This window comes from Typopeltis vanoorti, chromosome 21, assembly GCF_054136105.1.
Source record: "Typopeltis vanoorti isolate ZY-2024b chromosome 21, IOZ_Tvanoo_1.0, whole genome shotgun sequence".
NCBI lineage: Eukaryota > Metazoa > Arthropoda > Arachnida > Uropygi > Thelyphonidae > Typopeltis > Typopeltis vanoorti.
The window spans coordinates 100,402,635-100,425,781 of record NC_143569.1 but is presented as its reverse complement, the minus strand read 5'-3'; the positions used below and the strand labels follow the sequence as shown (position 1 = coordinate 100,425,781).

The following is a 23,147-nucleotide window of genomic DNA, read 5'->3' as shown; positions in this document are numbered from 1 at the left end:
CTCATGCTGTGGCAGAAAGCAGCTCAGCGTGGCAATGGGCAGTGAGAAAAGGACACCTTGGTGGAACCAAGAGGTCCAAAAAGCTGTCCGGGCAAAAAAGGAGGCCTACCTAACATGGCTTAGAGTCAGGTCACCTGGGATGTGTTTCCGGTACACTGAGGCACAAAAAGCTGGTGCTGAGGCAGTAAAGACAGCAAAGAAGAAGGCTTGGGAATCCTTTAGAGAAAGATTGGACTCATTCTATGCAAATGCAAACAAGGTATTCTGGCAGAATACCTTGTTTGCATTTGCATAGAATGAGTCCAACAAGGTATTCTGGCATCTGCCGCCTTCGAGGGAAAAATCGTGCACAGCAAGGAATATTAAGGCCTCTGATGGTGCATTTTTAACAAACAGGAAGGATACCCTCCACAGATGGAAGGAATACTTTCAGAGCCTTCTTAACCTGGGTGGCCAAGCAGCTGTGGACATCCAAGAGGTGCAGATAGCGGCGATGACTAGTCTCACAGTAGAAGAGGTCCATTTAGCAATAAAAATCACTAAAATCGGGCAGGGCTACTGGTAATGATGAAATTCGGCCCGAAATGCTAAAAGCCTTAAATCGAAACAGTGTTCTCTGGCTGACTCGAGTGTGTCAGGCTGCTTGGATATCTGGGCGAGCACCAAAGCAGTGGCAGACAGGCATAATAATACCATTCTTCAAGAAGGGAGACCAGCGATTGCAGCAACTAATATGGTATCTCTCTGCTCAGCCTGCTGGGGAAAGTATATGCTAGGTGCTTGGAAAGAAGGTTCAGGAGCATAATTGAGTCAAAGTTCCAAGAAGAACAATGTGGCTTTTGTCCTGGTAGAAGCACAACTGACCAAATCTTCACTTTAAGGCAAGTCCTTGAGATATCTTGGGAATATGCCAAGAATGTCTATACGTGTTTTGTGGACTTGAAGAAGGCATATGACCAGGTTCCTCGGGATAAGCTTTGGCAAGTAGTACAGGAGATTGGAGTGGATAGCCAACTATTAGCTACCATCAAGTCCCTGTATGAATGCCTGGAGTTTTGTGTCAAGGTAAACAGCACAAAGTCTGAACCTTTCACAGTCCCCGTTGGTCTCTGACAAGGGTGTGTTCTGTCACCGCTCCTCTTCATAATATTTATGGACTGGATTGATAGGCACAGCCAAAGCAGTGAGTGTGTCAGAAATGGAAGATGTAGCATTGGATGTCTGCTTTTTGCAGATGACCTAGTTCTTCTTAGCTCTTCCACAGATGATCCTGTGGAAGAGCTAAGAAGAACTCCTCCGGTGGACCCTGGATAGAAGCCAGAATGAAGATCAGTGTGGTGAAAACGGAAACATTTGTGGTCTTGAGACAACCATCCCAGTGCACTCTACATGTGAGTGGAGTTCCACTGAGACAAGTGGAGAAGTTTAAATACCTTGGGGCCATATTCACAAATGATGGAAAGTGGGACGTAGAGCTACATACTCGAATCGGTTCAGCGAGTGCAATATTGCAGGAGCTTGGCCGTTTGTTAGTATTGAAGTAGGAGTTAAGCCAGAAGGCAAAGTGGCTGTCTTCAATACAGTTTATGTCCCCATCCTTACCTATGGTCATGAGAGCTGGGTAATGACCTGAAGAATGCAGACACCAATCCAAGCGGCTGAAATGAGGTTCCTTCGAGGGGTTGCAGGGCTGACAAAACTCGACAGAGTCAGAAGCTCTGCAATTCGAGAACCCTTCAATACTCAACCGCTGCTTCTCCATGTTGAGAGATCACAGTTACGATGGTATGGGCACCTGGTCAGAATGCCACAAGAGAGGCTCCCCCAGCTGGCCCTCTTTGCCAAGCCAGAGGGTGGGAGACCACTGGAAGGCCAAGTACTCGCTAGATAGATTATATCCAAAACCTTGGGTGGACATGTCTGGGAGTCCCACCAGAACACCTGGTGTTCTGGTGGCAGAGGATTGTGACATTGGAAGTCCCTCTTGTCTGCTGCTCCCACAACCCAATTAGGAAAGGTGGGCCTTGAAGATGGATGGATGGTGAAAAGAAAGAAAGAGGGGAAGAACCAGAGGCCATCCCTGGAAGTTATGTAAGAGTGTGTGGTGAAGAGGGATGTAAGGAACAGATTTTTTTACATGGAGAATTGTCAGTAAATAGAATGCATTACCAGAATATGTTGTTAATGCAGGGCGTATTAAGGGTGTGATAAATATGTTGTCAGTTGAATGAACCTCACACAATGAGTCTACCAACTCCATGGAGGGTGCAATAATAATAATACTGTCTAGGAGCTCATTTGGTAGCAACAACTATTGCTCTTGAGTAGGGTCGAATTCTCCATGCTTGCTATGCTTGCTGCACAAGCTCATTAATTGAGAAAGAAGTAATATTTATTTGTTAATAAATGCATGCATTTATAAGCAATCCATTTAGGATTTTATCTTTGTAGACAGAAGGCTTCTTAAGCTTGCGTGGCAATAATTGATCTTTGTATTGTATATCAAAGGCTGATGCTTGCTTGTCTAGTCAAAGCTACCTTGGCTTGCTTGGTTGTAGGAGCTTCCAGGTTCTTGCAGCAGCATTGTCATTTCATGCGCATGGACATTTCACGTCGTCTAACTCTGTTGTTTAAATACAGGTCATACGCAGTTAACGTAGCTCTAGCCAGTGAACTTCAGCCAGCCTTTGCGTGTTGCTTGGGAAAATTAAGTTACAACCAACTTTTTATGAAGATGTTATTGACCAGTTCATAAAGAAGAACCGTAGAGTAGAATTTGTATTCAAGTAGCTAAATTGAAAAAAGATAGAATATCATTTGTAAAATAAATGTTGTATTTGTCCCTCGATGAGTCTTTGGACTCCCTGGAGGTGACAAATAATAATAATAATAATTTGTATGATTAAATGTACGTAAATTTCTAAATATATAGCTTTCAATGGTCAGTAATTCATTATTCCGCTAATCAGACTTCAATCACAGCTCTCACTCCCTGAATGATAACAAGAGCAAGCGTGAATTTCAAGACCAGCATATGCCCCTGCTCTTGAAAAACTCTTCCAAGTCTTTCAAGGTTTTGGGGAGGGGGGGGGAAGTGAAAGCAGCAACACATCTACCTAAAGCATTCCAGACATACTCAGTAGGATTAAAGTCAGGAGAGTGGGCTGACCATTCCACACATCTGATAGTCTCTTCTTGAAGATATTAGTCCATGAGCTTTTGCTCAATGAGAATTATGTGTCCTCTATTACATCCTCATATGAATGAACATATGTGTCCAGGACCTCATTTCTATAAGTTGCAGCAAGTCCTGGACACACATATATATAAATTCTATAAGTTGGTTCCACTAGGATGCACATACAGGTCGATGTGTCTGCCACGAGATGCCTCTCCAAACCTTCACACTACCTCTACTATAATGGTCCCTTTCATGGATATAAGATGGATGACAATGTGTCCTTGGTTCGCTCCAGATTAGAGCATGCCCAGTATCACTTGTAGAGCAAATCAAAACTTCATGTTTAACATTACCGACATTAGTCTTGGGCCCAGTTAACATGGAGCCTGGATCATTTCAAATTCTCTCCTGTTGTGTGGAGATAGAATCACACAGACTTCCAGTCACCTACAATACAGGCCATCTCTGTGAAGCCTTCTCCACACAGTAAAAGCAGATGTTAATGTTCCTGTAGCTGATGCAAAGTCAGATCATAGCTGATTCATGGTGGCAGTCCTGTTTCAGCGAATAGATAATCATAGATATCTCTCACCCACTGCAGTTGTAGCCATGGCCTTCCTTCACTGTAACTCCATGATCTGTTTGTGACTGTTGGAATTGGTTCCACAATCTCTGAACCGTAGAATGATTTGCATACAACCATATGGCTACCTCCACCTAACTTTGGCTGGCCTCTGGTCTTACGATGACTCACCACATGAATTCATCAATTAAAGGACGTCTTGCAGTCATATCCAAGAATTCTGCTATCACAAAATGTCTTGTACTAATCAAGCAACAAAATGGACAATCACTTCATAATGTCCAGTTATATTGTGTAGCTCATATTAACAATGCCACTCATTTTTAAAGGATAACCAGACTCAGTATCACTTTTTACACAATATCTGACTTTCAGATTCCCCTCCATCCCAAGCTCTTGCAATTTTTTTCTTTGTTCTTGAATTTATGAAAACTAGTGTATAAATATGTCTGGTACAGATATTCCCTAAAATCTGAATTTGGTTGGCTAAGTCTCAAATTACCAGTCCATCCTCATTCATTCAGCACTGGATAGATACCTCATAGCAAAGTGTTTCACAGGAAGCTGAGGATTGGACATTGGATCAGAAACCTTATTTTGAATAATAATTGGCAGTGTTTCATAAATTTTAGGGTTTCGTTATTTATTTTTGAGAATGAAGTGTGTCTGGATTTTTGGTGTGAATTCTATCAGAATTATTAGTCTAAATTGCCGTTTTAAATATCACACAATGCCGGTCAGGAGGTCAACCACATGAGCGTCGACTGGTGCTACTAGGCAAATGCCATGAAAGCTAAATAGCATTGCCGACATAGACTTTTCAAAACTGATTCGATGTCCTGAGTGCAATATGTATGCATGGCGGAATGTAAGAGATGTCTTTGTGGAGAGGGAGAGAATGAGCGAAAGATGAGAGAAAATATGGATTTGTCATTAGTGTGATATACTGTTGGACCACGATATACAGAATGCAAAACTGACTGGAAAGATAGATAGTGTACATGAAAGAAACAGAAATGAAATGAAAGTCAGAGAGACTGATGGAGTGAAAGAATGCAGGAATGCAAAAGTGAAAGTTATGAAAAACCGAAATGAAACGAAAACAGGAGAAACTGAGGGAGTGAAAGAATGTAAGGATGTAGAAGCAAAAGTTGGTGATAAGGGGGTGAAAGAAAGTATGAATGAGGAAAAGGAAGTAAATTGCGGCTGAACGAGAGGTAGCGAGATAGAGAGTGAAATTGTCAGAATGCAAGATTTAATGAAACAGATATTGGAAATGAAAAATGGAATGAAGAATATGTTGAGTGATGTTAGGCATCTAGTGGAAACTAATGAAAGTATGTAAGAAAACAGAATGAAAGAACAACGAGTAAAAGAAGTGATGAGTAATTCCAGGATAGCAGTATATGGAGAATCCATAATTAGAGGGCTAGTTACTGACAGAGTCCATAAGGTCTGCTATCTGGGTGGGAGAATGAGTATGATAATTAAGACGTTAAATGCGTAGGGACGAACGATCTAACTGGACATAAGAAGGATGTGAGGACGAATATCAGGAGACTGTTGAGAAGAGTAAAAGTATGTAAGAAAACAGAATGAAAGAACAAAGAGTAAAAGAAGTGATGAGTAATTCCAGGATAGCAGTATATGGAGAATCCATAATTAGAGGGCTAGTTACTGACAGAGTCCATAAGGTCTGCTATCTGGGTGGGAGAATGAGTATGATAATTAAGACGTTAAATGCATAGGGACGAACGATCTAATTGGACATAAGAAGGATGTGAGGACGAATATCAGGAGACTGTTGAGAAGAGTAAAAGATAATAGTGTAGTAGGAAAGGTTGTCAGTGTGTCCCCCAGGTATGACGATGAAGAGTTGCGACGGAGAGCCAAAATCATGAATGGTATGCTGATGGAGCTGTGTGAGAAGAAGGGAGTGGAGTTTGTGGATGTCTGGTATGTGTTTGAGTGATGAATGAAATTATACAGGTGTGATGGGTTGCATTTAAATGGTTTTGGAGTGAGTGTGCTGGAGAAAGTGTTGCTGGATGAAAGTATGGTGTGTGGAAGTACAGTGTGTGATGTGTGCCAGAGATAAGAAGGAAGAGATGAAGAAAAAAATCAGGAGAGTGGTATTGAAGAGACAGAAGTGCTTGGCAGTGGAAACAGTAGTAGTGTGAGAGAGGAACAGAGAACGGGAATACAAGAGGAACAGGGAAATGGGGGGTGGGAGCTCGGGTGGACAGAGAGACATGGCATAGAGAGAGTGAATATTGAAAGTGGCAGTGAATGTGCGTATGAAGATGGAGTATATTGCAATGTAGGCGGAGAAGCGGAGACTGAGCAGGTATATATGGTAAGTGGTGATAAAGGTGATTTGGCAGGTGTAGTGGGGAAATCACAACCAACATATGACTTGGATAGGACTGCTATAGACCTAAAAATGAACTGTTGTGTTTGTTTACAAATGCCAGAAGTATCAGAAATAAAGGGGATGAAATGGTTTCAGTGATTGAGTTTATTCGCCTCCAAATCATTGGAATAAGAGAAACATGGTTGAACGAAGATGATATCGTAACGGGAATAGAAATGGAAGGGTACGGTATTTTTCATGAGGATAGAAAGGATAGGAAGGGAGGGGGACTGCTGCTGATGATAGCAGGGGAATTAAGTCCACATAAGGTAGACATGAAAGGAGAAAATAGTGGCAATGGTTATTTATGAGGCAGTGTGATGTAACGTGGAGGTTGAGAGGAAGATGTATTTAGTTGGATGTTGTTATAGGCCTGGGAACGCGGAGGGTGGTATTGAACAAATGTATAAACAACTTGGATTAGTGAACAAAGGAAGGGTAATTATTATGGGCGATTTTAATTATAGTGGTATAGAGTGGAATGAAGAGATAGCATTTGGGAATAAGGAAAAGGAATTTCTCGAGTTCTTGGGAGGCAGCACGTAAAGAAAGGCACGCGAGGATCAAGAGTTCTAGATCTCATCATTTCATCAGGGAATGTAATAGTGAGAGAGGATTCACACTTTCCTCCAGTTGGTGAAAGTGATCATGAAGTAATCACCTGCGTTGTGGCTAGTCATATGCAGACTTTTGCGAGGAAACGATATATGTGGAATTATGAGGTGGAGTATGAGGACAGATTGAGAGAATGTAAGTTGCAGAGCCTCGTGAATAGGAGAAAGGGGGGGGTTATATGATTGAGACATATAAGCTGGTCAGGGGTTGTTATCAGGTAGACATGGAAGAGATTTTTCATAGAATGGGAGAGGGGAGTAGAACAAGAGGCCATTGCTGGAAACTGTATAAGAAGGGTGTGAGCAAAGGAGTGAGAAGCAGGTTCTTTGCATGAAGGGTGGTTGGTGAGTTGAATGCATTGCCTGAGTGTGTTTTAGATGTGGACCCTCTGTCTCCACCTTTGGAAAACTATTTTTTGAACCATCTGGAAGATACCTTGTTTTCATCCATTCATCCCCAATCCTTTCATTGGTTTCGTTATGTTGATGATGTGCTTGCTGTTTGGTCTCATTCTGAAAATGAACTTACCACTTTCCTACAACAGATCGATGGCCTTCACCTACGCATTCAATTCATCATGAAAAAAGAAAAGGCTGGTAGTTTATCATTCTTGGACATCCTTCTTACGTGCACAGTCTCCAGTAATTTAAGATGTGGTTTGGATGAGCATTGTATGCAATAATGAGTATCTCCCACGATGAATCTCTGACTCCATGGGGGTCAAATGTTAACAGTAATAATAATAATAATAATGTCTTCTCTGTATTCCATACAATCTATGTGAAAGTCCTTCCAGGTTCTAGCTTTGTGACCCCATTATAAATTATAACTATTATTATAATACAAATGAAAAAGAATTCTACGCTCACAAAAGGTACTAATGTCCTATAGGTTTATAACAAAATCTTTTGTGGGTGAGGGTCATATAAAAAATTATATTTAATTATCATAAAAAACAAAAGCATGTGATAAACTTGAAATTTATTCTTATTTTTGATTCCTTATTATTACTGACAGGTCTCATTCACTGAACAGATAATGCATTGCTTTCCAACCAAATGGCTGTGAGTACAAATCCCATTGAGGACATGATCTTTTTAGATAACAGATTAATGTCATGACCTAGTATAAGGATCATGACCTTGATTGATGAAAGCTTGAAGCCAAAAAAATTTTTGGAGTATATTATTATTATTATTACTGCTATCATGCCTCTCCTTAAACTTATTCACTGTTAGAGCACTCACCCCCCCCACACCACTCCATATTTTCACAGATAATCACAAACATCCATGCCCAGGACAGGATTTGAACCTGCAGTCTTTTGATTGAAGAGCGGATACGCTAACTAACCACTCGGCCAACCAGGCTGGCACAAATTTGCAAAGATTTTTGAATTTGCTATAGAATCAGGATATCTCAGCTGGAAAAACAAGATTTATAGACAAGTTGAAGGCACTGCCATGGGCAGCCCCTCTGCCTCTACCTTTGGCAAATTATTTTTTGAACCATCTGGAAGATACCTTGTTCTCATCCATCCATTCATCCCCAACCCGTTCATTGGTTTCATTATGTTGCTGATGTGCTTGCTGTTTGGCCTCATTCTGAAAATGAACTTACCACTTTCCTACAACAGATCAATAGCCTTCACCCACACATTCAATTCATCATGAAAAAAGAAAAGGCTGATAGTTTACCATTCTTGGACATCCTTCTTATGCGCAAGGCCTTCGGTAATCAACCAGTGTTTGTCGAAAACCTACTTCTTCTGGTTTAAGGTTCATCAAAAGTCTGCTCATCACACCTCTCAAAAAAATTGGTGTGATCAAGTCTTTAATTAATAGAGCACATAATGTGTACCCCTCTCCCTCAAACTTAAAACAAGAACAAAATGTTAATTGAATTTAATGGTTACAATCCTAATCGAATCCAGCAGATAATTGACTCTTGTGTTCCAACACCTCAGGATTCTTCAACAGACCGCAGGATTCCAATCCTTTATATTTCTGGCATCTCTAAACCGATTGGTAGAATTTTGAAGAAGTATCATCTCATTCCCAAATATTTTCCTATTAACAAAATTTCTCATCTGTTGTTATCTACAATAGACAAACTGTCACCTCCATCATTAGCTGGCGTTTATCAGATACCTTGTGAATGTAATCTAACATACTTTGGGCAGACAGACTGTTCTGTGGAAAAAGGAATTAATGAACATCAGTATTATATTGAATACAATAAATTTAGTTTAATCCTTTATCCAAGTGTGAGCAAACAAAGTTTGCGCCTGAAAGTATCTTCAGGACTGGGGTAAGGTGGTACAACACCGGGCAACTCGTTGCAGAGGTGGAGCAATGTTGAATACATGAAACCTCAAAAGTCTGGTCTGGCACAACATAATATTGACACTAAACACAGTATCCAGTGGTATGAAGTTTGTCTTCTCCATAGCAGATTTAAATATGAGTTCCTTTTCAAAGAAAGCTGCAAAGCCCTTTTACTTCGGCCAAATCTGAATTGGAACAACTCTCTCTCTCTCTCTCCCCCCCCCCCTAAACGTTTGGGAGATTCTTATTTTATGTAACCATCAAAAATAGTTTTCAATAATATTTTTAATAATATTATTTATTAATATTAATTTCTAGCATTCAGCAACAGTTTTTAACCACTGACTGCTTGTTTCTACGCACTGATAATGTACTGTTATTTTCAGTATAAAATATCTGTATTTTCATTTCATTAAAGTTAATTACTGTGGCTATTGTGTCATTTATTGTTTATAGTCATGCCACTAGTACCTTTAAAGATTGAGTCTAATAGTATAGTACTGTCTGTGGGCTAAGGATTTTTTATTAATTTTTATATTTTTTTGTATTTTTTATTCCATTTTTATCTGTTCCAAAAACTTTGCACTAGAGACCAAACATGGAACTTTTTTCAAGCTGCTTGATGTTTTCAAAAAAGTGGTTAGTGGTCTTGCATTGGCTGATGAAATTCATTTACCACCAGGCAACAATCACATACATCTGTGGGCATGGATGGATGTAAATGTCTTGTGATGGATGTGATTTGAGAGTGGATATGCTTAACTGTTCAGCCATTTATTTACTTAGATGTAGAAGAATATATTCTTCTACATCTAAGTAATCCTTTGAGCTATTTTGTCAACTTTTGCAAAATTCCTTCTGGACTTCAACTTCCTATCTGTCATCCTCCCTTCCAAATCCCTAGCCTCATCATTTCCTGCGTTACAGTTCTGTCAGTGTGATCCTTTCATTCCAAAGTCTAATGTTTTACGGCATTAAGTTGACAACCATTACTTTTATATTTATTAAAAATCTCTACATCCCTTTTATTAACTAATGCCCTGCCCAACTTTGCATCATAATCAGCAAACAGCTGGATATATCCCTTCAAATTGTTGCCTATATCATCAGTGTACAAATTAAACAGCACCAACTCCAATACAGAGCACTGCAGTACTCCACTTTTCACATGCATTCTCCTAGATCAAGGGTTGCCAAACTTCTTTGACCGTCGACCCCTTCAAGAGTTTCTTGACTTTTTATCGACCCCTCTATTTTACTATCTATTACATAATTATAATAGGACAAGCAAAAAAGATGCTTATGTGAGTTTTAGATTGTTTATTTTATAGTTACAGTGTTTATTGTATGTATAATATATTATATATTATTATATTGGCTTAATGTCAAAGGGATACGTTTTTGTTTTTGATGTCCTTCTTAACATTACATCTTTGATAGAAGGGATAAATAATATATAAAATATAAAATTTAATTTAGATAACAAAATAACAATAATACAATCTTCCTTATATATATGAAAATAAGACTTTTATTAACTTAGTATACAATTTACTAACATTGCCAATGTGAAGGGTGTGCTTCGTTGCCCTACAGGAACCACCAACATCCGTTTATTGGTAAATACATCATTTTGGCTTACTTGATTGGCTTCCGTAACTATTTTCATGACCTTGCTCCATCTTACAGGTCCTATTCAAGTCACTGTTCCCACAATTCACTCTTAATTGCATTGTCATTCAGGATGGAGGTAATCCAAGTTAACCGAATTAAATATTACCTGTAGATTGATGTCTTATATTTTTCTATCGACCCCCTGAACCCGAATCGACCCCTGGGGGTCAATATCGACCACTTTGGTGACCACTGTTCTATATTCTTCTCTTTCTGATTGATGTCTAGTTGTCCTCTTATTCATATTACTTCATATCATTCCTATTTGCTTCAATTCATGTAAAAAACTTCAATGTGGTATTACTATTATTATGCAACACCTCCAAGAAGCCCAACGACTCATCAAGGGAGGCCAGCTATTCTACAACTCTCCATCTCTGCTACTCAATCCACCAACTACAGTGAACTTCATCATTTACACTAATGCCATCTATTGCCCAACACCACTAGTATTTTCACAGACAATCACAAGCATCAATGCCTACAACATTCAAACCTGCAGTCTTTTGTCTGGAGAGCAGATACGCTAACTACTTGGCCAACTAGGCCGGCAAAAAAATTCCTCTAATCGGCAACTAGATTTGAGCTTAAGTGTTCTTTAGGCAGATGAAAAGCATGCGGATCACATTTTTCTTTATATTCCTTCCACAGTTTTTTTTTTTTCTTTTCTTTTCAGTTCCTGTTTGATGGTGGCATTCATCCATCAGATCGAGAAAGCATCCATGATGCATTCATTCATCAGAGCAAGAGAAGTAAAATGACCAAAGTTTTAACCCTGTGATTTTTGATCACTTGCCATCTCCACTTCTAACATTTCAGTCCCAGCAGTATAGTGCACTCTATCTTAGGTTTTCATTCCAAAGTGCTGAACTTTATACTTGGCAACATGCAACTTATATGGATATGGATGAAATCAGCTAATTCTAAAGAATTTGTTTATAATTTTTAATTCCTAATTGTTCATGAGATATCTTACATACATAAATATTTTCCACTAGGCATATACACATACTTTTTACATATACTTTGCACATATATATATATATATATATATGTTAAAGATGCCAAGCTATTTTAAACCTGGTTTTACTCCATTTCCCAAGTAAGCAAACAGACAAATATAAGTCAAGTTTGCACCTGCATGTATTGCAAGTCTGGGTGACCTGTAAAGTAGTACAAGTCAAGGCAACTCTTGGTAAAGGATGGAATAAGTTCTGATCACTATTCTTAATATTTACCCTTAATGCAAAGCCTATCTCCTTGAGAAGATGAATGATGCTATGCATCATACACTTGGTTTTACTCCATTTCCCACTCCTCAAGGAGATGGGTTTTGCATTAAGGGTAAATATTAAGAATAGTGATCAGAGCTTTACCACGAGTTGGGAAATGGAGTAAAACCAGGTTTAAAATAGCTTGGCATCTTTAACATATATTATACCCAAGGTAAAAAACTTTCTACATCTATCTCTCATCCTGAGATTTTTATTTAATAAGGTCAAAGCATATTATGGTAACTTGTTTTGGTAAAATACTTATAAGCTCTGTATTACTTAACCTTGGTATTTTTAAGCCTGGCTCCCACTGATGAGACCTCAATAAAGGTTGAAACCAGTCTGGGTAGTGGCCCCTTGCATTTAATGCATAGCATCATACATCTCCACAAGGAGATGGGCTTTGCATTAAGGGTAAATATTAAGAATAGTGATCACAGCTTATTCCACCCTTTATCACGAGTTGCCTTGTACTACTTTATGGGTCACCTAGACTTACAATACATGCAGGTGCAAACTTGACTTATATTTGTCTGTTTGCTTACTTGGGAAATGGAGTAAAACCAGGTTTAAAATTGACATCTTTAACGTATGGTATATATATATATATATATATTATTATTATTATTATTATTATTAACATTTGACCTCCATGGAGTCAGAGACTCATCGTGGGAGGTACTCACTATTGCATACAATGCTCATTCAACTGCGTCATAAACTGATTCAATGTGTCCACATCCACAACACACTCAGGCAATGCATTCCACTCACCAGCCACCCTCCATGCAAAGAACCTGCTTCTCACTCCTTTGCTCACACCCTCTTTATACAGTTTCCAGTAATAGCCTCTTGTTCTACTCCCCTCTCCATTCTATGAAAAATCTCTTCCATGTCTACCTAATAACAACCCCTGACCAGCTTATTGTCTCAATCATATCACCCCTGTTCCTCCTATTCACGGGGCTCTGCAACTTACATTCTCTCAATCTGTCGTCATACTTCACATTCAAAAGACCACTGACTACTGACTACCTTCTCTGTACCCTTTCCAACATATCCTCGTCACCATGAAAACCTGGCAACCAAATCTGTGCACAATAATCCCTATGAGGCCTGATCAAGGCCTTATACAATGGAATCATAACCTGTCTATTTCTGCATCTCAGGGTTCTCCACATCATTGCCATTATTCAATGTGATGTCTTCACAACTTGTGCAATGTGGCCCCTGAATTTCAGGTCCTTGTCCACCATCACTCCTAGATGTCTCATCTCCTCTACTTCTGTTAAAGTTTTCCCACCAAGTGTATACTTTGCATCCCATTGTTGCTTACCAAATCTCAAAACCTTACACTTGGCAACATTGAACTGATAGTTCTACTTACCTGCCCATTCATGCAATCTATTTAAGTCCTCTTAGGCATTAACATCAGCCTGACTGTGCATTGCTCTCCCCCAGTTTTGCATCATCCACAAACAGCTGGATACCACTAGTTAAACCCAACCCAATATCATTAACATACAAATTGAACAACAATGGCCCCAAAACTGAACCCTGCGGCACACCACTGGTGACCTTTCTCTTCCGATATACTGCACCCCCATATACAACTTTCTGATACCTATCTGACAGCCAGTCACTGATCCAACACAGAAGTCTGTTATCCAATCCCATCTGTTTCAATTTATTTAAGAGCTTGTCATGTGGCAGTCTATCAAAAGCCTTTGCAAAATCCAAGTACCCCACCATATATGCATCTCCCTTGTCCAAGATATTTGTCACCTTGTTATAGTACATAAGTAAGTTAGTGAAACATGATCTCCTCTTAACAAACCCATGCTGATAACCACAGAGAATACTGCTGTTATCAACCCATTTCTGTATCCTGCTTCTCACCAATCTCTCTGGGACCTTCCCCACAACTCCAGATATACAGACTGGGCTATAATTTGAAGTTACAGCTTATCACTGCCTTTATGCAGTGGAACAATTTTACCCTCCTTCTACTCCCTTGAAACCTGTGCTGTTGCAAAACTTTTATTAAACAGGCATGCCAATGCTACTGCCAGTTCCCTGGAACATTCCCTTAAGATGCATGGTGATATGTCATCAAATCCTATCGTCTAATTAACATCAAGGTTATTTATTTCCTCAAATACCTCCTGCTCACTCATAATTAAGCTATCCTCTCCTATGTCCTCTACACTTAAGTTCCTCATGATTCCACCCTGATCAGGATGAAACACCCTTATAAATTGATCGCTGAATACCTCAACAATGTCTTCTGCAGCAGTAACCATTCTACCACTTTCATCCCTCAACTTCATCTTTCCATGATCATTCTTCCTTCTACTTGCCACATATCTAAAAACCTCTCTACGGTTTTTCTTAGCCTGATTTGCCATTTTCTCCTTATACAATACTTTTGTTTTCTTTAATAACTGAGTCACTCTCCTGGCTTGTACTTTATATTCTTCATGTGACTGATTACCATTATTCATCTTGTACTTCCTCCAAATTACTTTCTTTTTCCAGATTTGATTTCATGCTTAAGCTCCGTGTTACACCACACTGCCTCATAACTACTGCCACTATTTCCCCCTTTCATGTCTACCTTATGCAGACTTAATTTCCCTGCTATCATCAGCAGCCCTCCCCCTCCCTTCCTGTCCTTTCTATACTCACAAAAAATACTGTACCCTTCCATTTCTATTCCCATTACGATATCATCTTCACTCAACCATGTTTCTATTATTCCAATGATTTATTATTATTATTATTATTATTACATGACACCTCCAGGGAGTCCAAAGACTCATTGAAGGAGGGCGCCTACTCCACAATTCCCCATCTCTACTACTCAATCCACCAACTACAACAAACTGCAACTACTTTCCTCATATACACCAACGCCATCTACCGCCCACCAACACCACTAATATTTTTTTAAGACAATCACAAACATCCATGCCTACAAAAGATTCAAACCCGCAGCCTTTTGGCTGGAGAGCAGATATGCTAACCACTCAGCCAACAAGGCCGGTGCAATTATTCGCCCCATTTGGGGGCAAATAATCTCAATCACTGAAACCATTTCATTCCCTTTTTTTCTGAGAGAGAAAAAAAGAGAAACCTAAGAGAAAGCCGAATGTTTTTTTGTAACTCTAAGGTGGTTTTTAATAAATTATTAGTTCTATTGTGTAGTTCCATCGTAGTTCCATAGAGAACATCTCTTAACAAAGATAGAAAAGGCAGCTTCTTTATTACCAAACAGAGAAGCTAACCTCCTCCATATGGAAGCAATTTTCTCTATAAATTATAAATAAAGCTAGACCTCCACCTGACAATATTTCTTACTCTGAAAGGACAGCTATCAAGTCCTTGAAAGATAATAGTAACATAGTTATTCTTCCGGCAGACAAAGGGAATGCAACTGTCATCTTAAACAAGTCTGATTACCATAATAAAATCTTGGAACTTTTAAATAGTGATACTTACTCAGAAATTGCTAGTGACCTTACGATGGAACTATACAATAGAACTAATAATTTATTAAAGACCACCTTAGAGTTACAAAGAAACATTTGGCTTTCTCTTAGGTCACTTCATCCCTTGATACCTCGACTGTATGGTCTCCCCAAGATTCACAAAACTAACTGCCCACTCAGACCTATAGTTGAGGGCATACACTCTCCTACTTATAATCTCTCCAAATATCTCGCGAGTTTTCTAAGAAATCTTTCTGGAATTTCCTCTTCACATATTAAAAACTCTGCAGATTTTGTTTCTAAAATCAAGGACATCAAACGTAAAAAAACAGATTTAATGGCCAGTTTTGATATTGTTTCTCTCTTTACAAATGTACCTGCTCAAGAAGTCCTCAATCTTCTCAAGAACAAATTATCAAAAAAACTCTTTGCTCTTCTCTCCCATTGCATAAAGTCAGGATACTTCAAATATGATAATAAGATCTACTTACAAAACTCAGGTCTGGCTATGGGCAGCCCACTCTCTCCGATTCTTGCGGATATATTTCTCAACGATTTTGAAGAAAAAGCTATTAACTCCTTTCACTTTAAACCAAAAAGTCTGGTACCGCTATATTGATGATATTTTCCTCATCTGGGAAGACGGTGTCAATAACCTCTATTTATTTTTAGACCACCTAAACAAGTACCACGAAAAAATCTCTTTCACCTTCGAACTGGAATCAGATGACTGCCTTCCCTTTTTAGACCTCAAACTTACCAGATGTGCTGAGAGCATTAAATTCTCAATTTTTAGAAAGCCTATTCATGCTGATAGATACCTTCATGCTTCCTCCCATCACTATCATCCACAAAAATGTGGTATTATTTCCACCTTAGCTCACCGAGCCAAATCATTACTTACAGGAGAAACAGAAATTGAAAATGAACTCCTTTTTCTTAAAAAAACTTTCATTAACAATGGTTTCTCTCCAAAGAAAATTGACAAATTTCTTTCCCCCAGGCACTCAACTACTTCTGAAGATTCCTCTTCCACAAGAGCCATCATCTCCTTGCCTTACATCAGCTCTCTCTCACCAAAACTGGCCAAGATTCTCAAGAAATTTAACTTCAAAACTTGCTTCACTACGCTTCCAAAACTTCGTTCATTACTTAGCAAACATAAACAAAAACATCTTCCTACTCAGTTTCCAGGAGTGTACAAGATTTTGTGTGATTGTGGAAAGCCATGCTATGGGCAGACTGCCAAATCCATCCTTCTACGTTTGGATGAACACCATAGAGATATCTCCTATAACAGGACTAGAGCTAGCGCTCTCTCTAGCCACGTTCTCTTTTCAGCTAACTCAGACGAAGGCCGCCAACACATTGTAAACTGGACTCAAACTTCTAACATCCATGTGTGCTATGATGAACTCAAAAGAAAGATTGTCGAATCCAGGGAAATTTCTCTAGATTCCTCTCATATCAACAACAGCTTGAGTTACAATCTCTCTGATACACACGTTGCACTCGCGATAGCGCGTAGTATACGTTTGTTTGGAACTCATACTCGCATTTGTTTTTCAAACACGCTACTGTGTTTTTATACTTGTTCTGTTATTACAATTTTAAGTCTCTGTAATTTTTTATATATTTCTTTGATTGTGATACCTGAGGATGTTGATCTATTCAACGAAACTAGTAAACTAGTAGTATCTTTTTAAATATATCTTGTCATCTCTTTATCTCTCGGTAACAGTCATTAAAGCTTTTCAATATATATATATATATATATACATATATACATACATACATACATATACACACACACACACAGGGTTTTTCGAAAGGATGTATACAACTTTGCAGGAGAATAGAGAATTAGTTATGGGAGGAGCTATACTGGAGGAAGTAGGGGAGACAAGAGATCTGGGGTTGATGATTGATAGAAACCTGAAATTTAGGGGACGTATTGCAAAGATGTTGAAGGTAACACAGAGGATTGCTGCAATAATGAGAAGAACGCTGACCTGCAGAGATAAAACAGTTATCATTCCGTTGTATAAGACTCTGATCAGACCACATTTGGACTATTGTTCCTAAATTTGGTCCAAAGGCAGATAACAAAGATGGTTTCAGGACTGTACAATGATAGTTATGAGCATTGGCTGAGGGAATGTGGACTGCAGAGTTTGGTGGATAGAAGAAGGAGAGGTGATATGATTGAGACTTTTATACTGTTGAGAGGTGGTTACAGGGTTGACACTGGGGAGTTCTTTTGCTTGTTGAACAGCAGGAAGGAGTGATGACAAGAGGCCATCCCTGGAAGTTATGAAAGGAAACTGTTTGCAACAGGGTGAGGAGTGGTTTCTTTGCATGGAAGGTGGTTGAACCATGGAATGCATTGCCTGATGGAGTGGTGAGAGCAAGAACGGTCAACGAGTGGAGTGGTATGATAGACTTTGTGTTTCTCGGGGGGACCTCCCCTCGATGAGTCTTGATAGACTTTGTGTTTCTTAGGAAGGACCTCCCACGATGAGTCTTTTGACTCCATGGAGGCGTGAATAATAATAATAAAATAATGATAATACTTAGAAGACATACAAAAACTGAGTGAGTGTCATAATATTGTGAAACACATAAATTTTTGGTCATGTAACTTTATTACCAAATGACAATACTAGATGGCGTGATATGTCACACCATTTGAAAATAGTGACTTTTGAGGATGCAGAGCAAGCACATTGTGTGTTTGGTTTTGAGAAAATAAACATATCTGAGCATGCTACAAGGATGCTGAATACCACAATTAGATGATGATGATGACCACGACAGATGCTTACATTTCCAGCAAGATGGACCACCTCCTCATAAGTTCCCATTTTCCAGTTAGATGGATTCGTAGACTGGACGACTGTAGCATGGCCACGGCATCCCCCCCCCCCAACCTTACACCATTAGTGTGAAAGATGGATTGTTTGTACCACCATTCTCAGCCAATATGGATGAGCTGCATTCCAGAATTACCACCACCATTGCTGAAGTTATGCCAGATAAGCTCTGCCATGTGGAGCAGGAAATTGAGTACAGATGGGATGTATGCAGAATTACTGGAGGCAGTCATATCGAACTTTAACCACCTGTGTTGAAACTATACACACACAGGGTCTTTCAAATGGGAATATACAACTTTGAATAACAATAGAAGGTAAATAGCAATACATGAACAGTCTTTATTACCACAGTTTTTATTACTATGGAAATGTGACATACTTTCAACACAGACAATTAAAGTTCGATATGACTGACTCCAGTAATTCTGCAAATATATATATATATATATATTTATTTATTTATTTATATAATTATAGAAGTACTGTAATAATTTTAGGATCTCATTTTATTCTCTAATTTTTTTCTTTATATTCATTACATAAAGTAATATCAAACCTTTTGAATTTGCAAAATCTCAGGCCAGGATGCTAATATTCCCTTGTATTCATGCAAAACATCCGAAAGTGGTTCCAAGTCATTCTTAGGCTGTTATAAATAAATAATTACATAAATGTGCAATTAAAGACAGAGGCTTTGGGACAAACATAGGAAATATATATTAATAATTTATGTCTCTTAAAGATAGGATTCTTTAAAAATACCAAAATTTATTTTACAATACATCATTAATCCACATTATTTCAAATAAAGAACTGATGATAAACGTTTACATACTTGCTCACCATACAAATTTCCAATTGTTTCATATGAATCAGCAGTATATCTTACTGCGTTAGTTAATGTAGGCGAATCTGAAATTGAAAATAAAAATTAAATCATCATAAAATACTTATGCAACAAGTAGCCTGAAATAAAATTCAGACTGCTTGTTATTATAACAAGAGAATAACAAAAGATCGTTTCATAGAACATAGAGCTTAAAACTAATTTTCAAACTAAGTGTTCAAAAATAGAAATAGACTTGTTAATGAACATGACTCACTTCAGACAGATGCTAATATACATATAAGTAAATAAATAAATAAATATATATATATATATATATATATATATATATATATATATATATATATATATGTTTAAAATTATTAACTGACTTAAACACCAAGAAAAAATACAAGAGATTTAATAAGGTTTCATCGGAAATGCTGACAGGTGAATACAGTACCATGGAGGAAACAACATCTTAAAAATATTGTACTTTAGACAAAACAGAATTTAGAACAAGTAGTAGTCGTGTTTGAAATTGAGTCCAAGCATTAGTTCTAGCATGGAGCATAGTGCATGTGAATGGTATCACGAGTGCGCCAAAACTGGATTACAGTGCTATGTGAATCGGGCAGGCTGTAACTGAGATTGCTGTTTAGATGGGCAAGGTCGAGAGCTATTTCTTTGGATTCCAAGATACATCTTTCTAATTCATTGGAGCATCTATGGATGTTTGTAGTTGAGTTCCAGTCTATTTGATGTTGTCGTCCTTCAACATTAGTATTGGCCAAGAATAAAAAGGTTGGATAGTGCACTAGCATGAACTCTGTTATAAGACGTGTCACGCTGGTGTTCTTCTAGGTGGAGAGAGATGGACTTTTCTGTCTGGCCATAATATGGTTTGCCGCAGCTGCAAATGATTTTGTATACTCCTGGGAACTGAAGAAGGTTGTGTTTTATTATAGGTTGACTGAGGTAAGATCGGAGTTTTGGAAAGGTGGAGAAATATGTTTTAACATTCAATTTCTGCAGGATTTTCACTAGTTTAGGAGAAAAAGAACTTATATACGGTAAGGAGATGTAGGCTGTTGGGTTTGAGTTATCTTCATTACTATGTTGATTATGTACACTAAGACAATTATAGATAGTTTTAGGAGAGTAACCATTATTTAAGAAAGTCCTTTTGAGGTAACTAAGTTCTTGTGGAAGTTCCTCATCTTCTGACAACAAGGATCTCGCCCGATGAGCTAGTGTGGAAATAATTCCTAATTTGTGAGGGTGATAGTAGTGAGACGAAGTATGTAGGTATCTATCGGTGTGCGTTGCCGTTCTAAAGATAGAAATCTTGAGCCCATCCATTGTTCTAGTAAGTTTTATATCTAGAAAAGCTAAAACACCATTAACTTCTGGTTCGGATGTGAAGTTTATATTTTGATGAAAATGTTTAAATGATTCAGAAAGGTTTCTAAGTTTTCTGGACCATGCTCCCAAATTAGGAAAATGTCATCCATGTAACGTAGCCAGATTTTGAGTTTCAGTGGCTAGTACCGGAGACAATGGGCTACCCATTGCCAAACCACTGTTCTGTTTGTAGATCTTGTCTTCAAATAAGAAGTAGCCTGATTTCACACAATGCACAAGTAAGGCAAAAATCTTTTTAGATAACTTGTTTTTTAAAAGGCTAAGGACTTCCTGGGTTGGAACGTTGGTGAATAGTGAGACTATGGCGAAGCTTACCATTCTCTCTGCTTCATTAAGTTGGATGTTCTTTATCTTCGAGACAAAATCAGTAGAGGTTTTTGATATATGAAAAGGATTTTCCTGTGGGATGTTTAAAGGAGGAAGCGAGATATTTCGAGAGATTGTAAGTAGGGGAGTCAATGTCTTCAACTATTGGTCTAAGAAGAGTGTTTTCTTTGTGGATCTTCAGAAGGCCATCTAAATGAGGAATAAGTGGATGAAGAGAGCGGAGCAATAGGCAGATATTCCTAGGTAATTCTGAGATGGATTTGAGGAGATTATTTGTCCGGTTATGTAATTTTCTTGTGAGATCTCTTTGAAGTTCAGAGTAAGTATTACAATCTAATAATTCACAGATCTTGAGGAGATAATTGGATCTATTCAGGATGACAGTCACATTTCCTTTGTCAGCTGGCAAAATGATGATATCTTTATTATTCCGCAGTTGATGAATAGCTTTTCTCTCCGAACGGGAGATGTTGTCAACGGGAGGTCTACTGTTGTTGATTGCAAATATAGTGTTATATCTAGGAGGTTAGTCTGGTGTGTGACTGTGACTATCTTTATATGTCTTTACTTTAGCCTTACAGTTAATATAAATGTTTGAATCACTTAATATCAGATATGCGTTTGCTGACGAATTTATATTGATCAAAGACTGCGCCAGCTGGCAACTAAATTCTGATATGTCATCCAAGAATACTTAAAAAAATGTAGGGATCAAGAAGTAAGCAGTCATGGTCCCAATTCTTCTATCACTAATGGTTTCCCCTTAAATGCACGGTACAAAATTTTCCAAACGGTAGCTCAAATCCACAGAAAGGATGACAAACTCATTTGATTATATTTTAAGAAACACATTTATTATTGCACAAAGACAAGTATACATGTTAGTCAAATCCTTAATCTTAAAAGAGTCTGGGTTCCCTTTACTTAATTAATCACAAACAAAACTTCTATACTATAGTCCCTTACTTGACATAAATTCCTCACTTCTAAACATATATCTATTCTCAAACTCTTATAACTAAGTTACCTAATATTATCACACATGTAATATTTCATATATACACAAGACAACTCAATACTTCTGACATGAATTTCTCTAGAATAATACTTCTTAATCTTACTTAATCTCCCCTCCAAAAATTTAGTTAACAATTAGTTACGTTCTGACCATATAACATTACTGTTCTTAAATCACACAAACAGTTCGGACCTCGGCCTCCTGTTCGGCTGGAGCCTAATATGCTTCCTTCTCAACTGTAGACAAAAGTGTCCAAATCGCAGACTGTTCCTATAACACTACACAGATAGAGCATGCTTCCTTAACTTCTGTTTCCTACTCTTCGGTTGCTTTAATTCAACATTTAACATAAGAAAATCTTCCGCTTACCATTCTTGCCTTGAACTGGATACTTTGGTCGGCTTACTGTACCTTCACTGATGGCGGTCTTGCTATTCCTTTGTTTCCATATGAACCGAAAAACACTCATACACAGATTTGAACACTGACGTTGATTTCATCAGTGGCTCTTTCTTCTTATGGATCTGAATACATTGTAGTTGCAGCCTTGACCCACATAGCATGCATAGCAAGGGGAGGATTCTTGCTACACGTGGTGACAAGCTCTACACAGCTCTCCGACAGGACTAGGTGCTGACGAAACCCGGAGACAAGAGACAAGAGAGTGATTCGAATTCCTGCCGAAACCTTTATACTCCAAAACAGCTCCCTCACGCGGAAGTGTCGTCATGCATACGGTAGCTGCCGACTGGACGCCGTGGCTACGAACTGCTTTTACATGGCTTAAAGTTTGCTCTAGCTTATACACATTTACTTGGAAATTTATACATGATTTTATATTTTAATTCACTTACAACTAATTTCTACTTAACTCATAGGCTATTTTAACATTGTCTCGAGCTCACACATTTGGATATTTACATGTTCTTGGATTGTTAAATGGCACATTCTCTGTCCGGAGGCATAAGCATGTCCTTATACTCTCCTTATGAGGTAAGTTAGTGTTGGGTGGGAAAAAAGGATTACTCATCATTTTATTCTGAACAACAATAGCTTCTATCCTAAGTAAGTTTGCATCCTGTGTTGGTAGATTAAAGGCAGCTTTTTCTATTTTCAT

The 23,147-nt window shown here is 38.3% G+C and overlaps 1 protein-coding gene across 4 annotated transcripts in view; it reads right to left on the bottom strand.

Annotated features, from left to right (window-relative positions):
• Nucleotides 1-23,147, bottom strand: part of LOC150095144 (sorting nexin lst-4-like) — a 189,471-nt gene that overhangs the window by 19,791 nt on the left and 146,533 nt on the right. For all 4 annotated transcript variants that reach the window (XM_090411144.1, XM_090411141.1, XM_090411143.1 and 1 more), the window contains 2 exons: nt 19,270-19,346; nt 18,991-19,080 (listed from right to left, as the gene is read on the bottom strand). In XM_090411144.1, coding sequence (XP_090267270.1) covers nt 18,991-19,080; nt 19,270-19,346 — 167 coding nt within the window. The remainder of the gene's footprint in view (nt 1-18,990; nt 19,081-19,269; nt 19,347-23,147) is intronic.